Source organism: Plecotus auritus (assembly GCF_963455305.1).
Source record: "Plecotus auritus genome assembly, chromosome: 8".
NCBI lineage: Eukaryota > Metazoa > Chordata > Mammalia > Chiroptera > Vespertilionidae > Plecotus > Plecotus auritus.
In genome coordinates this window covers 147,400,875-147,418,159 of record NC_137782.1, presented here as the reverse complement: position 1 = coordinate 147,418,159, position 17,285 = coordinate 147,400,875, and the positions used below count along the sequence as shown (strand labels likewise).

Sequence of the window (17,285 nt, the reverse complement as noted above, 5' to 3'; positions counted from 1 at the left end):
CCACCCACACAATTAAAACAAAAAAAGAAATGTTCAGGAAACACAAGTTGTGCTGTTTTTTTGAAATGGAAGTATTACATACAACACTATTTACTTTTACACAATTTAGGTGACCTAACAAAAAAAACAAATCACTGAAAACTTTGGGTCAGGTATTTTTTGCTTGATTTCTGTACAGATTATTATAGGCTTGAATAATTTACAGAAGCAAAAATGTTCACTCTCTTTCCAAGGCAATACTCCTCCACATACATCTGCCAAATTTTATAACTATTGTTAGAAGTTAGTAACCACTGCTGTCTAATCACTGGACACTAGGGGTGTATGCTCCACAGTTCAAGAATCCTTCATCTGTTTACTAATATATATTATATAAAGTCATCATCTTTGAAATTTTGTACATTTTCAAGGTAAGCTAAATTATATAGGCTTTTATTTAGACATTAAGACAGTGCGGATTGTTACCCCATTACATGTAAAAGTCATGAGTTAATATTAAGACATAAATAATGTGTCTAGAATAAAATGGTAAAAAATGGGTTAAGCACTCATGTTCAATTTTTTTACTATGGGAGAAGAGAAAGACCACTTATGCTTTTCTGTCAGAGGATTATTTTCAAAGGCCAGCATTTTAAAACATTTGCCAACTAATGAACTAAAACATACCAAAATATATATGTATATTTTTAATGTGGGATATCTCTAATAATAAAAGTATAATATGCTAATTAGACTGGACGTCCTTCCGGATGACCTTCCAGACAAAGCCGGGGATTCGAGGGAAGCCCAGGTCCCAGGTGCCAGAGGGAAGCCCGGTTCCTGGGTACCAGAGGGAAGCTGGTGCTGGCAACCAGGGGAAGGAAGGCCTACTCTTGCATGAATTTTGTGCATCGGGCCTCTAGTACAGCCGTGGGCAAACTACGGCCTGCGGGCCGGATCTGGCCCGTTCGGCTGTTCTATCCGGCCTGTGGAGCCGAAAGAGCGGAGGGTTCTCTTGCTCTCCCCTCTGCTCCTTTACTTTGAATTTATATTAGTTCACACAAACACTCCATCCATGCTTTTGTTCCGGCCCTCCGGTCCAGTTTAAGAACCCATTGTGGCCCTCGTGTCAAAAAGTTTGCCCACCCCTGCTCTAGTATATATATATATATATATATATATATATATATACACATATAAATATATATATGAACAAGTATATTTCTTTACACACTTGCCTTTTGTATTTTTACATTTTTGACTTGTTTTCCCAAATTATTATTATGAAAATAATATGATGCAAGTAGCCACCTTTTCTTTGTAGTTAGTTGTGCTAGACACATTAAATTTTTTTATCCTTACTACCCTAAGAAGTTGGTGTTATTGCCCTTACTTTACTAATGAGAAAAGGGAGACAGAGAAATCGGGTGACTTGTAGCTAGTAAGTGAGAGTGTTGGAATTTAATTATAGATTTACTTAACTTGAATTACATTGCTCTTTATAGAGAGAACCATATTCATGAAATCAGCACCTTTATATTGTTTTCAACTAGTTCTAGGAGTTTGTGGTTTCACGTATAGATGACAGATGTAAACTAAGGTACATTTTCCGTGGCTGTATCTGTAAGTTTATGATTGTAGAGGTGCTTGATGAACATTAAAATCCAGGAAAAACAGGTCAATATTCTTCCCCTGCTTCTCTCAGGATTGGTTTTCCTTCAAATGCAGTTTTCTGTGTCATTTTGTCCCCAAATGATGCCACATATACTTTTTTAAAAAAATCAATAAATCCAGTTGTATTAAGAAATATTTTATTAACAAAACAGTAAATTCCACTTGCTTAGCATTTCCAATGGATAAATTGGCCTTGCAACAAAAACAAAACAAAACAAACAAAACCCTTTGATACCCAGTCACACAGAGCACTAGAAGGGGAGGGTCATGTGGCCTTTGACCACATCACACATTATTGTAGTACTGGTTGTTTTTTTAAAAAAGGCAACACATTACATGGATAAAAAAGAAGCAGACTCAATCAGAAAAGTTAGTCTAGAGATGTAATCAAATTTATGCCAGGTAGTGTGAAATCCTCTATTAATTGCAAACTATGTATGGAACCCTGATACTTTTGTGTGAAGATTTTACTCATGTCTTTTTCTCTCCCTAGCTCATGTTCCTCTCTTTCTCCACTTTAAAATAAAGAAGAAAAAAATGCTAGATTTTGTGTAGGCCAATAACATTAGTAATATGTTTACTGACAATATAAGATTACATCATTGCATGACATTTCAAAATTTATGTTGGAAAGAAACATTGAAATCATTCCCCAACAGCACTACTTCATAGATATACTGCTTAAAAATACCATTATTGATTTTCTATCATAGTTTAGAATCTTTCCAGGTGGAAACTAGGTCAAGTCCCATAGATCAAATGGAAAAGCAACCATTTCTTTTTATAACCTCAAATGTAAATTAGTGGTTTTATATTTACCTTCTTATTTCACTGGCTTTCCCTGAGTAAGACTGAATGAGAGGGGGGATAAACACAAAACATGAACATTTTTAACCTAGCAAATGAAGAAAAATCTGAAACATAAGTAATGGATATTAAATTTTAGTTTTATACCTCTACTTTCTGGGTCACGAAAAGCCTTTATAACTTTTCATTTACAACAATTACTTGGCAACCATAGATATTGGTGATTTGCTATGTTTCTAAGGTGCTGTATGTCTGAAATCCAGGCCACTTCTTGGCTTTTTATTTTCATCAACTAAAATATTATAAAAGATGTTTTGCATTTTTTGCCTTTGCTGATTAAAGCTAATTGTAAGTGTTTTCTTCTCTTCCTTGAAATCTAATATCATTTTTTGGAGATGTCTAAGTAATGCAATCCATTTATACTGAGGCATCACCTTCCAATGCACTTCTTTTGCATTACCTTCTCATATTGGTAATTTATTGCTATGAACATCATTGAAACAATATGCAAAAACAAGTGTATAATCTATACTTTCCTACCATTTAATGTGTTAAATTAAAACTAATGATATATATGTAAAACCACAAAAGTTAAAATATGGTCAATAATCAACAAATAGGGAATCAAAAATTCCTGAAAATACTTTTAGTTGAGAAAGTGTTTACTTTCCAAAATCTTTGTCATGCGCATTAGGTTCAGAGAAAAAAAATATAATTTTATTGTGAAAAAACTTTTCAATTGCAGCGATCAGATTAAGGTGTATATCAACCAATTTTGCTTCCATAACCTCCCACCTAATGGTTCATGTCCATACATCAAGATACCATTGGTATTCCATTTGATAAGAAAAGGTTCCATTTCTTTAGGGAAATATCTTCTTGGGGTTTCTTGGGACCACGATCTCAATGAAGCAAATCACCCCATTTGTCAATACCTTGGCACAACTATCTTCCTTCCTGCTTTTCATTTTGTCAGTAAATATTTGTTAGTATATATATGTTTGGGTCTTTCATTATATCTGATGGATTACTCTGAATTCATGTGTGTATGTGTGTGTACATCTTTGTGAATAGTGAATGTATGTGGAAATGTATTTTGGGAAGAAAAAAGATTATAAGATACATATGTATAGCTTTTACCTTCTAATTCACACCTTTCATACAAATACTAAAACTTAACTGCAACAGAATGAAGGCTGTACATGTAAGAAAAAAATGTAGCTGAATCTTTTTTATATACATTCATACATATCTTTCTTAGAATAAACACTACATTGTAACTTTATTTTAAAAAGTAATTGTGGCAATTTATAATGATGGCCAAAAAAAAACCCCAAAAACAACCCTGAAATAATTGTTGCTCCAATGTCATAAAACTCCCTATAATTAGCAACACTTATAACATTTAATTTACCAAAAATGGCTGAAGAGCAGAGATATATTTTGCATTTTCTATACAACAGGCTATAAAACGTCACTTAACCACAGTCCAGAAAGCACACAGAGATGGATTTTATATAAACATATGTAGTAACATATTAAGCGTGCATGAAAATTTCCCAATGATTGCATCTATGCCCTCCTGTTTTTATTCTGAAATTTTAGTGTGAAGATGTGCCTTATATTTCACAATGTTGAAAATAAGGCCTCCATACTTTTTTTTCCCCTCTCACAATCATAAAGGGGCTTTTTGAATGTGTTCCTACACAAGTCTTCAAAAAAGCCAGCACTTTGTTTCAAATGTAAATTCCAACCACTGCTCCATTTGCGCCAGGCAGCAAATTCTTAAGGATTTGCAGGTCGAGTCACTCAAAATGCCACCGTCTTCTCTGGCAATAGGACTATCTGACTTCTCGGGAAAGCACTAGCACTTGGGCTAAATCCAGGATCATAGGTAGCTTCTTTTGTGTGTGTTGTGTTTTGTGTTGTGCCTTGATGTTGTAATACTCCTTTGCTTTATGAATGCGTGCGGTCATCACTGTCTTTTAGAAATGTTCCAGCAACATAAAGACAGGCAGAGTAAATGAAAACACTGTGGATGTTAGGGAATTTATTGGCCCCTGTTTTTTATTTTTTATTTATTTTTCTTTTTTGGAGAAACAAGAGCATGAGATACTTGTTTTTTTTTTATTTTTTAAAAACAGTCTTTCCTTCCTGATTGCATTCCCTGTCTTCTTTTGTATGTGCTTCATAAAAAGGAAAGTAAATAAAGTTTATATTATGTCTCAGATAAAATGAAGACTATTTCTATACAAGGGTCCTTTTAAGATCGTGGAATCAGACGTAATACTCTTTATCCTTGTTCTTCTTGTTTTTGTTGGCGCTTTTCGCACTGCTGGGTTGTTTCTCCTTTACAACAGCCCCATTGGACTGTGCTGAGTTACTAATGTAGTTTCGACTCTCGTCCACGTGGTATGAGCCTTCATCCCGGTTTCTGTACTTGTACATGGCATAGAGGAGGATGAGGATGCACAGGGCAGCAGCGGCTACTATGCCCACCACCATGCCCGTGGTGCTGCTGGACTCCCGGATCACTTCTGCGGAGCCTGGGTATGGCTCTCTGCCCCCTGCCCGGGTTGGGTTGGCTGTAGGAAAGAGGGGGGGAAAACACACACAAAGTGATTATCGAGTTTCTTGAATGCTAAGAGTTACCTTCTATTTCCATGACTAATGGGATAGCACCTACTGCTTCAGGAAAAGTAGACTGCTTGTGAAGTGTGGAAACCCCCTGCCTCAGGTCACTAAAAAATGGGACAGTGAATCAAAGCACTTGGTGGGAGATTTGTTGCTATCTTTTCTTTCTCACAGATCAATTTTGTTAACAAGGTCTTTGTAAGTGCAGCCCCAAATAAGCTCCATGTACCTCTGAAGGGCCATGTTGATGTGTTAGGTGAAAAACCATAAACCCAGCATGGAAAATAAAATCATAATGACCCTACCTTGTAATTTCAGAATCAAACTGATGTTAATATAGAACCCATAGAGCTAATTCTAGACTCTGAATCAGGATAGCTAAATTTAGGACTATGTATGCCATCATATTGCCTCCTATAGTTTTAAATATAGTATTGAACAATAAAATAACTCAGACATTTGGAATAATCTAAATACCTGCTTGTAAAAGTATGATTATAGTCACAACTTTACAAACTAAAACAACATTAATTCCTTTTTCTGCTGGAGGTTTATTTGTGTGTATGGATGGGAATTCATGCATCGGTTGCAGTTGAGTGATCACCAAAACCGAGTTTGGGAGGTTAAAATAAGAAATTATTTTTTTTCTCAGTTTTATAGACCATCCATATTGGTTTTGAGTCAAAACTTGGTAAAATAGATGACAATAAGTAAAGGACTGGCTAGCCCTGTTTTATTCAACGGGTAAAACCCTCTTTAATCTTTCCAAACTATAAAGAGTAACGAAGCTCTTCCTTCGGTCAGGAAATGGGTTTTTGGGTGCCGCACTGTCTTCCCAAGGCCTCATCAGGCGCTGAAGGTGACTGAGGATGGCGAGAAAACATCCTGCGCTTTGGCTTACAGATCAGGGGAGGCGAAGGTGACTCCTTGCTTTTACATCATGCACGTAAACATTTGTTGCAAGAATTTAAAAGCCTAGGAACTATAGAGAGAGACGATTCCATCCCACTTCTCTCTGACCCTAGGTCAGTGGCCCGCAAACTCATTAGTCAACAGAGCCAAATATCAACAGTACAACGATTGAAATTACTTTTGAGAGCCGAAAACCTACTTCTGCGCATGGGCCACGAAGTTTCAGTGGCACTGTACGTGCACGCCCGCACGTGGTATTTTGTGGAAGAGCCACACTCAAGGAACCAAAGAGCCGCATGTGGCGTGCAAGCCACAGTTTGCCGACCACTGGTCTAGATCATTTTTCTGTATGAAATTGTTTTCTTTTTCTGAATCTTCACCCTCTCTCTTGTCTTTAAAAAATCATTACAGATGTAATGGGTTAATTTTTCAAAACTTTGTAAGTTATGCAGAATGAATTTAAATCGTCACCAGATTGCAAGTTATGCAGAATGAATTTAAATCGTCACCAGATTGCATATATATCAAATATATATGCATGTGAATGTATACACACACCAGAAATGGAATAATTCAAGAAGACTAGGATTGCACTTTTATATCACTACTATTCAACATTATGTAGTAATTATTTTTTAAAAATATTTCTACAAAAGTTCCTATTTCTGGGATTGCTTTACCAACTGTAACCCTGGACTGCTTTATAATTTCATTTTCAGTCGTCACCAAGATTTCTTCTGTCCGCATGTGAATTTCTTGCTGTCATTTTCCTTTCCTTCTCTGAACAAAGCCTTGCAAATATAGTCACTTACAAAGTCATAGCTTTCAGTCTCAAAGCAGCAATAGGCTGTATTCTGAGCGACAAAATGTAGCAGGCAAAACGTTTCTTTGTTGAGTATGTCACTGCTTGCTTTACAAAACACCAGGTAATGTTGCTGAATAAGCCTTGGCATTGGTTCTGTGGCCAAGGCGGAGGAGACAAAGACTGTAATCCACAGCATTTGATTACAGGAAATTAATTTCCTCCCCAGAAGAACAGAACCTACTGCAGGAGCTCTGTCACCACCTGGCAAACCAAAGGCCATACTTTCTCTTTCAAATACAGTCATCTTGGCCAAACTCTGCCAATTAGCTCAGCTGCTAATGTTCACTAAATGACAACTTTCTACCTGCTCATTTGGAGGAGTATTCTTTTGCCAGGGTGTCACAAGAGCTGGATCTTTACTTAAATGTTACCTAAGTCTTTTCTCCCCACCAGGTGGGATGCTTACATTTTCATAATTATCTCATTTTATTTGTCAGAAAGGGATGGAGAGAGTGAAGATAAAATCCTATTCATATAGCTCACAACAGCAAGGACTGAGAGTTCTAATGGAATGCTGGGTTTAAATGTTCTTTCCTAAGTATGTATGTATGTGTGTATATATATATATATATATATATATATATATATATATATATATATATGTACTTAGGAACATACACACACACATACACACACACACACACACACACATATATATATATATATGTACTAGAGGCAGGCCCAGTGCACGAAATTTGTGCACGGGTAGGGTCCCTAGGCCTGGCCGGCAATCAGAGCCAATCTGTGGAGTTACCGGCGGGGTGACCAGGGGCCCCCACTGGCACCTGCCTTGGCCGGCCTGGGGGCAGCTCCTGCATTGAGTGTCTGCCCCATGGTGGTCAGTGAGCATCATAGCAACTGGTCGTTCCACCAGTCAATTTGCATGTTAGGCTTTTATTATATAGGATACACACACACACACACACACACACACACATATATATATATATATATATATATATACACACACACATATATATACACATATATATACATACATAAATATACATATATATGCATACATATATACACACACATATATATACACACATATACACACACACACATATATATATACATATATATACACATATACATATATAATGTTTTCCCCAGTTAGGAATTTGGTGAACTATCTTATCCAAAAATTTTATTCTTAATTTATCTGTTTAAATACTTTTAATATGTTTTCACAATGACAGCATAAGCAGCATACCATCCATTTGATGTTAAAACTAGAATATGATTGCAAAGACCTAAGAAAAGCTTCAAATACTTCAATTTTGCCATATAGCCATTTGATAAGGACCTCATCTTTAAGGGAAATACTTGTGTTTTTAGCAATTCCAGACAAAATGATGATTAAGTCACATGTAGGCCTAAAAATAGCTCTGTAACCCATGTATACATAGATTATTTAAAAAACACGATATTTAGAATATTTATTTTAAAAAATCCAAACCCAATGAAGGAATTTTATCCCTTTTCTCCTGATCAAAACTAAAAAATTAATACCATAGGTATTTTTATAGGACTACTTGGAATATGCAGTTGCTTTTTATCTAATTGATTATTCAATAACCTTTTTTTCTATTTCAAATCTGAAAGGTGATATTTTTCTTGACTTTTATGCTAAGTTTAGAAGTATTAATAGTAATAGTAAATAAAGGCTCAGCTAGCCCACTAAAATGTTAATGGGATATCTCTCCTAAATGTGCAATAAAAGGCTGGAAAAATTCACATATATTCATGAATTATAAATGTGGCTTCGTGTATTAATCATCATTATTGGTTTATTTTGATGATCACTGAAAAGTACATGAGGACATTTCATTTAAATGTAGAGAATAGTATAAATGGCTCAAAAAGCTAAATGCTTTCTTATATAATTTGGTTAAAATTTCACGTAAAAAAAGAAATGCAGTCATCTTTTAACCATTTATGACAATGTGAAAAAGAATTTAATCAGAGAAATCCATAAACAATTCTTACATTTCATGGGCTTGTGAATTTTGCATTCCCTTTAAACTCCATAATAAACTAAATCAACATATTTTAGATAATTAAAGCAATCTACATCTTTTTCCTAGTAGTGTTAAAAAAATAAAGGAACTATAATTTACTTTTACTCCATCACCTTTTCTTTGTCCCAACATGTGATGAGAACATTTAAAAAACGGTAAAAGATGAAGGAGGGAAGCTAAAAGAATGGCATACATGCAAAGTAGTAATAAGCCTCGAATGATCAAAAGTGGACTGATTTGTAAGTAACGCTAATGTAGCCAATTCATTATATCAGGCCCAGAGGCAAAAGGAAAACTTCAGTAGGCCTGATGATGGGCAGGCACATAGGTACTACTCAGTGTAACCGGAAATAGGCAAGTATTCAATGCAGCAGTGGTGGCACACGTGTTTTGGTTAAAGTCCAGGGCACTAGCAATAATAAAAAAAAAAGAGTAGATATATTCTAAGCATTTAGCTCCATTTATATTTTCTAATTTTAATAGTTCTATTTAGTGAAATCAAGACTTACAATTTATGTGAACACTGTAACAATAGGTGCTTTTACTTACTAAAGATTTCCCACATAATTCTGCCTTATCCCTGTTTTACAGAAGAATGCCCAACACCACGTACCCCTGAATCCACTGGAATGGTGTGTACACTGCTAGGTCTATTACATGTGGGGAAAGCACATATGCATTCCCTAATGGCAATATGAAGACGTGAGTTTTGCTGGCATTTTTGCTTAAATGAGTCAGAAGGTATTCATTGCACTGGCGAGGGCAAAGAGCTGTCACAGGAATGTAACCTCTTTCACATAAGCCACTTTTCAGCCAAAAGGCTATGGAGGTATTCCGGGGACTCGTGGGAACAGATGGCATTATCTTAAAGGGCAAATGGAAATGATTTTTAATTCTGTCGCTCTCTCTCAAATATTTGGCAAGATCCTGATGGTTTCTAGAAGTTTTTCACATGGTCTGCTTTGGCCCAGGTTTATTAAGAATCCTCTATGCCAGCTCTATGAATTTTCTTGTTTTTCATTGTCTAATTAATATTGGGATTACTTAGGTAGGCATAGCCTTTCCAGTGTTAGGATAGTTATTAACATATCTCCACATTAAACCCTAAAACCAGTTTATTCATATCATATAATAATTCATGGTGCAAAAGATATATCCCAGTGCCTTAGTGTATTTGTTGCTTTGCATAAAAATGTTAAATTATTTAAAATTTTAACTTATCCTTAAATTTGCTGAGATAATTATTTTAAGCTACCACGACAGGAAAAGAAATTGTCCTAATTGATGTTCTTTCTTTCTTTTTGACAGTCCCTGGCACTGTATCTGTGAAAGAACATTTCCCCAAGTAGGAACTAATTTAGGTCCAGTTAACAAACATCACAAGACAAACATGTTTGAGAGACACAGTAGGCTGTAGTGCAGAGAATTATTTGTGACAGGTCTCCTTTCTTCCCAGCTCCTCTGTCATCAAACCTATGCTGCTCTCTATTCCTCCTACTTAGTCCCCCTCTCTACCACTTCTGTGTGACTCTCTCCCAGCTCATGACTTATTCTTGAAAGTGGCTTTCAGAGTGTATAGTGGGTGTGTCCCTGCCCATTCTCAGGTAAATGAAGATCAGGCCAGTAGGGGTCAGCACTTTTTGCCTCTGGGGTAAGTGCATTCCTCAGCCAGGTGTTAAATGAGTGACAAAACTTAGTGCCAAGTTCCTAATTTCAAAGCATAATGTAAAATACTCCTTACTGTCCAAACATCTCAATGTGATGGATTGTTCACTAGACATGGGCTTTGTGTTTTATACGGGTGTGCTTTCCTTTAAAATTTAACTCCCTAAATTTGTTTAGAGAATAAAATCATATGCTTTATCAGAAGGAATAATAGTATCAATTAAAAAAAAAACATTTATTATGCAGATGGGGATCTGAGCAGCACATTAAGCCATTAAGCTTTACTAGAGCCTCTATTTATCGCTTTGTCACTATTTAATTGTTTCTAGTCTTAACCAAACCTGGAGTATAAAGCCCACATTTATTTAGCAAAATGATTCTCAATTGAAGTTCTAAAATAACTATGCATCATGAAAGGTAAATTTTTGAACATTAATGAATCTCTCCATAGAGGTTTCACTTTGCAATAGAAAGCATTCGGCACACTTTAGCTGTTCTTTCTGAGATTGGAAACGTAGCAATCGAAAATTGCTATTAAAATATAATTGCTCTTGGTTTATATTTTTGTAACACTGCATGAGAAATGATGCTTAAAGTCCTAACTCCTGTCACATAGAATGAGGGTTTGGTGGATGATTGTGGGACCTTATATTTCCATTGATGAGTTCACAAAAGCAATAACCATGCCACAAGATGCTCTTTTTATCACTCAAATTGTCATTTTTATGAAACTACTTTGTATACTTGGATGAGCTGTTCTTTCACTGTAATCTTATTATATTTATGTTGTTTCCAAAGTTAGCTTTGTAGGGCGAGATTGTAGTTTCCAGGCAATTTTTATTGCTGATTTTATTTCTTCAATATAGACTGTTAGTATATAGGTATGTCATCAACCATGACCTTGTCATATCAAGAATGAAGCTAGAGTTTCACTAGATACTGATGTCAATGAAAATATAGCTTTTGAGCTTTAACAAAAAAAAAATTGTAAGAAACCGCCTATCTTAAGAAATAATTCTCTCTCTCTCTCTCTCTCCATATATATATATATATATATATATATATATATATATATATATATCTGAAATTGCTAGATAGCCTGTCTTACAATAATCCTTTTTAAAAACTATTGGTAAGATGCATTTATTTAAATTTTTTTTCACTAAGAGTCTTCCAGTAGTCTTCATCAAATATTAAATTAAAAGTAATCAATTTAAAATTTGTCTCCATCCCATGTAGGAAAAGAGCTGCCTAAAATGATCTCATTAGACCAGAGTTCTGTACTATGTTTTAATAGATGTGGAAGTTATTATAATTCTAGCCTAGCCTTCAAAATGGTTTCAGATTTATGGGGAAAGATTTGACTTTTCCAGTATCCAGTTTTATTAATACTGTGAAAAGAAAATTGGAATTGTAGGCTCCTGGGGTGTTTGTGAATTGAGATTAGTATAGTTTTTTCTCCAGAAAATAAAGTTTATTCTTCTTCTTTCCATTTTAGTGCTTCAGTACAACCTGGGTCAGAAGAAACTCGGATGCAACCCCTTACAAGAACACTTGTTTAAATATCACAGTTGCAAGAAAGAAGGTAGGTAAATATTTATATGGCATGCACAAATATCAACATTACCACAGTTGCAAGAAATCGGTAAGCAATGTTTTTCATGGCATGCACTGATATTGACACACACTGTGGTTTTATGAGAGGTGATGAATGCAGTCAAATCCCTCTCTTTATGCCAACTCCACCCATGCCCTGAACATTCTGAAGTTCCCTCCTGCAGATAGGACAAAAGGCTTGAGAGAAGACATGTCTGAAACATCTTAGCCCTTCCAATGAACTGGAGATTCAGAAAGAACTTGGAAATCAATAAGCCCTTACTACCTCCATGGCTGCTGGGTCTAATAATTTCCTCTGTTACTTTCAAAGCCACCAAGACACGTGTTTGAAGGGGAGTGCAGAGGCCACCACTGTGGGATTGAGAGGAGCATTATCTTCACCAGAAATGTAGATATTGAATGCTAGACACAGAAAAACTCATCCTGTGCCTAGAAGACAGAGTGCACCAAGTAGGGCAGGCTGCTACCTCAACTGGCACCACATAGACAGAAAATACAATGGACACATACACACTTTGGGTGACTTTGGGCACATTGAAACTAGTAGAGGAACACACATATCCCTCATCTCTGGGGGAAGCCATAGGTTGATGAGATTTCAGATACTATTCTTCAATTACTCCATACTTTGTGTAAACTATGTGTCCACAGCTTAGTTATCTGCAGGCTTCTTAAACTTTTTGCATGGTCATGGTGCCCATTAGATTTTATTAGAACCCTTGAAAGTGACAGGGTGTTTACGAAAGTACCAGTGTGATTACTATTCTTAGTAGTCTGCCCACAATGATCTATTCAAATTTGTCTTCCACTTATCCCAAAATAAGTGGCAATTCCAATTTTATTTGTGTCCCCAAGTCTCCTCCATATACGATTGAAATTCTGCCCAGCTCCCATGATCTTTTTTCTCCTGCCTGACTGAATACTACCAACTCATGACCCAGCTTCAACGCCCTGTCTTTTATGAAGTTTTCTCTAAGACTCTTCATTCTTTCTGTTAATATATAGTGAGCAGTAGATATGTCCCAGGTATTGCATTAGCAACTGCAGGTGAAGTAGATAACCAAACACACGTGACATCTACCCTCATGGACCTTGAAATATAATGAGGAAAATAGATATACAACAAAGAATCAAACAGTTCAACTTAAAGCAATAGCTGGAATATGTTAGATGAAGAAAAATGGTAGGTGCCATGCAGGAGCAGAACAAAGATCTCTGCTTTAGAGTGAGGTGTCAGGAAGACCTTTCTGTGTTTGTGACATTTATGCGGAGACATGGAAAATGAGTGGAGAGTAGTCAAGTGAAAAGTGCATAGAATAGACTTCTAATGAGAAGGAATAGCATGTGGAATGACCTCGAGGAAGGAAAGAGTTTGCTTTTCGGAAACTAAACAAAAGCTAGAGTGGCTATAGCATTGTAAGTTTTGTGGGAGAATGAGAAAAAAATTTTTGAAGGTAGACATGAAACTTAACACAAAGATCATAGGCTATGCAATGAAATCATACAAGCTGAGATCAGCACATTTGACTCCATAAATAATAACAATTTTATGTGAAATAAAGGTGTCACTAAAAAAGTAAAAATGCAAAAGAGAAAGGAGAAATACTGCTGTCCATATAAAAGATACATATCTCTAAGATACAAAGAGTATGCATCAGTTGATACAAAAAAAAAAAAAAGATAAATAACCCACTAGGAGAATGGACAAAAATACACACAGCCAATTGGAAAAGAAGACCCAAATAGGTGATTAAATGCAGGACCAGATGCTCAATTTCATTAGAATAGAAGTCAAAATAAAATGAGATTAAAAAACACAAATTTTAAGGAAAAAAAGAAGAAAGAAATAGTGGTATGGTAAATTGTAGTATTATAAATGCTACAGGGTGTTTGTTAAAATGTTGTTTGTGAGTAAGAAAAAGGATAACAAAAGTTCAGCAACAATGCTTCATTAAATAAATAAAGGCACACCCATAATCTAGAATATTAACAGTGTTAAAAATAATTGTTACAGTCAAATCTATTGACCTGAAGATGTCCATAATATATTAGGAAAAGAGAAAAACAAATTCAATTCATATATCATACTTTCATTTTATACGGTGAGAGAGAAAAACAACTCTGCAATTATGTTTATAGGAACATGGTAAAAGGCATGTGAAGAGTCATGCTAAGTTGTTATCAGTGGTTAATGTATGAAGAGAGGGAAAAAATTAAGTATAAAAAATTAAACATTTTTGATAAATATTATGTGAATAACAACTTACCAGGGACTATATAAGACATTGAAGATACCAAGGTACCAAAGACAGCCATGGTTCTAACTTCTTAAAACTTACACTCATATGTGGGATAGAAAACCAAAAGCAACAAATGAACACACACACACAAATAAAAAACAAAACAAAACAAAAGACAAACAAACAAACAAAAAACTTATAGATGATGGTTAGCAAGGGGAAGGAGTAAGAAAGGGTAAAGAGGGTCAAATACATGTTGAGGAAAGAAGATTTGCCTTTGGGTTGTGGGCACAGAATGCAATATACAGACCATGTATCATAGAAATATGTATACTAGAAACCTATATGACCTTATTAACCAGTGTCACCCCAACAAATTTAATTTAAAAGGAAATTATTAAAAGATTACAGTTACTGGTTTAAAAGAGTTTTAAAAAATTAGAGTTCCTATGCAACTCTTAAATGTTATTAGAGTATATTTTAGGATTTCTGGTTGCAAAGGGCAAACTATTTTTTATTGAATCAAAAAGAATTAGAGTTTCTATGTAAGTTTCAAACACATTAAAAAAACTTTTGGTATATTGGAAATAAAACAGAAAATCTAAGAAAACAAACAATTTTAAATTTAAAAAATTCAATAGCACAAGGAGGCATAAAAATTGGGTAGTGAGGGTGGGGGTCAGGGGGAGAGATCAACCAAAGGACTTATATGCATGCATATAAGCCTAATCAATGGACACAGACAACAGGGGGGTGAGGGGGACAACGGGGGGATAAGGACACATATGTAATACCTTAATCAATAAAAAAATTTTAAAAAGCGGGTAGTAAGAGACAATGAAGGGGGAGGGTTTATAAAGTAAAGAACTATGAATAGAAGGGGTTTGGGGAGACATTTAAGGAGAATGATCAAGGCTCTAGAGAACCCTGAAAGGTCACTGAGGATTTCTGAAGAAGGAAGACATGAGCTAATAACAACAGAACCAAGAAGACTTATGTTTTATTTCTGTTGGGTTGTTTCTTCTCTTCCAGACAAGATTGCTAGTCTTTAATAGTTTCCAGTGACTCTATTTCTAGCTCCCCCGCCCCCCGCCCTTGCTTCCTACATCTAATGAAGATAGCACACACTAACTGCAAAATGTATGTTTTGTGATAGATTAGAGGAAGAGATTTTTGTAAGTTTATAAATTTTCAGGGATAGACTGAGGTGAATGTAACCATTAAGAAAGTGTGAGAGAACTTTGGTTTCAAGGTTTTAGTTATAGTAATAAGAAACTGGCAGCAACATTGTATATCTCTTTATGGAATATGTTTACCGCAATACTTTCCTATCTCCCACCTCCTAAATATCTTCAGTGAAAGAAATTAAATATGACATTTATATAATTAAATTAGAAATCACCTTTCCTGTGCTTAGGTGAATTGAGATGAATGTGCATCAATGCAAATATCATCATATCTGCATTTATTTCCCTATGTCTCCAAGTAATATGAGCTTAATTGCAATAAGTCAGTTTTTAATTAAAGTTATTAGGGTAATATTTGTTATAATTCTGTATAAGTTTCAGGTGTACAATTATATAATACATCTTCTGTATATTGCATTGTGTGCTCACCACCCAAAGTCTATTCTCTTCTGTCGTCATATATTTGAACACCTTTACCCTCTTCATCTTCTCCCACCCCTCCCTTCCCCCCTAGTAACCACCATACTGTTGTCTGTGTCTATGAGTTTATTTATTCTTGCTTTGTGTTTCATTTCCCATGCGTAAGTTATATCACATGGTTCTTGTCCTTTGTCTGACTTGTATCGTTTAGCATGATACTCTCAAGATCCATCCGGGGTGTTGTGAATGGCAATATTTCATCTTTTTTTTAATTTAAAGTCAGCCAAGTTAGTAGCCTTCAGTTTGAGTCATTTCGGTGTCTTATTTACATCAACATCATCTGACACTCACAGTATCACAAATAGTTGGGAACTAACTTGGAACTCTTTTCTCAAATTCAGCAGAGTAGCTCAAGTTTCTAGGGTATTTTTTATTCCTGCTGAGCTTAGAGGGATAAATTTGAAAAGGGCATCATCAGTCAGGTCAAACTTTCCATAATTGTCAAGCAGGAGAAAAACCATATAGGCAATAATTGAGAAAATCCGTTTCAAAGTTAGGGAGCCTGGAGAGTCTTGTGTGTTTTTCATCAAAATGTATTACATTTTAGAAAATGGGAGAAGAGCTGTATTTTGAAATGTAGAAGACACTCTCCATTACTCATTCCCACACCACTAAACTCTTCCATAGCAAAATAGCTTCTTTTGCTGGAAACTCATTGACTAAAATACCCAGAAATACATACACCCAGAAATCACTTTTCTTAAGATGCATTTCACATGTTTACATATAGAAAGCTTAACAATCAATCTTTACACAAATCCAGGGGATGAATTCAAAGGAATCCTCAAATCTTAAACCAGGAATTTTGGGGAACCTGATTATAGGAAGACAAAAGTGGCAGCACTATGATTATAGCTAGGTTAATAGGGGAGTGTATGTGTGTGTGCATGCACACACACGTGAATAATGCAGCATTTCTTCCAATTATCTGACAGAAGTAACAATAGTCACCTCCCTCCCCTCTCATAATTTGTAAGTAAAGTCAGACTTTTGAAGAGCACCAGGAAAGATTTCACAATACCTTGGGGTTAACTTACTTAAATATATTGGATTATCAAAACTCTCTTTCTTAACTCCCAAATATTGCAAGGATTTACCCTTAGTAGATATATTTTCACATGATTTCATTGTCAAGTGATACTCAACATGGCTATTATAACTTCTGACTCAGTGTAAGGCTTAAATATATTTTCTTATTTAG

The 17,285-nt window shown here is 35.4% G+C and overlaps 1 protein-coding gene across 24 annotated transcripts in view; it reads right to left on the bottom strand.

Annotated features, from left to right (window-relative positions):
* Window positions 1-1,773: 1,773 nt before the first annotated feature.
* NRXN1 (neurexin 1) overlaps window positions 1,774-17,285 on the bottom strand; it is a 1,052,009-nt gene continuing 1,036,497 nt past the window's right edge. For all 24 annotated transcript variants that reach the window (XM_080686544.1, XM_080686543.1, XM_080686548.1 and 21 more), the window contains one exon: window positions 1,774-5,045. In XM_080686544.1, the coding sequence (XP_080542670.1) occupies window positions 4,738-5,045 (308 nt within the window). In that variant the 3' untranslated portion in view covers window positions 1,774-4,737. The remainder of the gene's footprint in view (window positions 5,046-17,285) is intronic.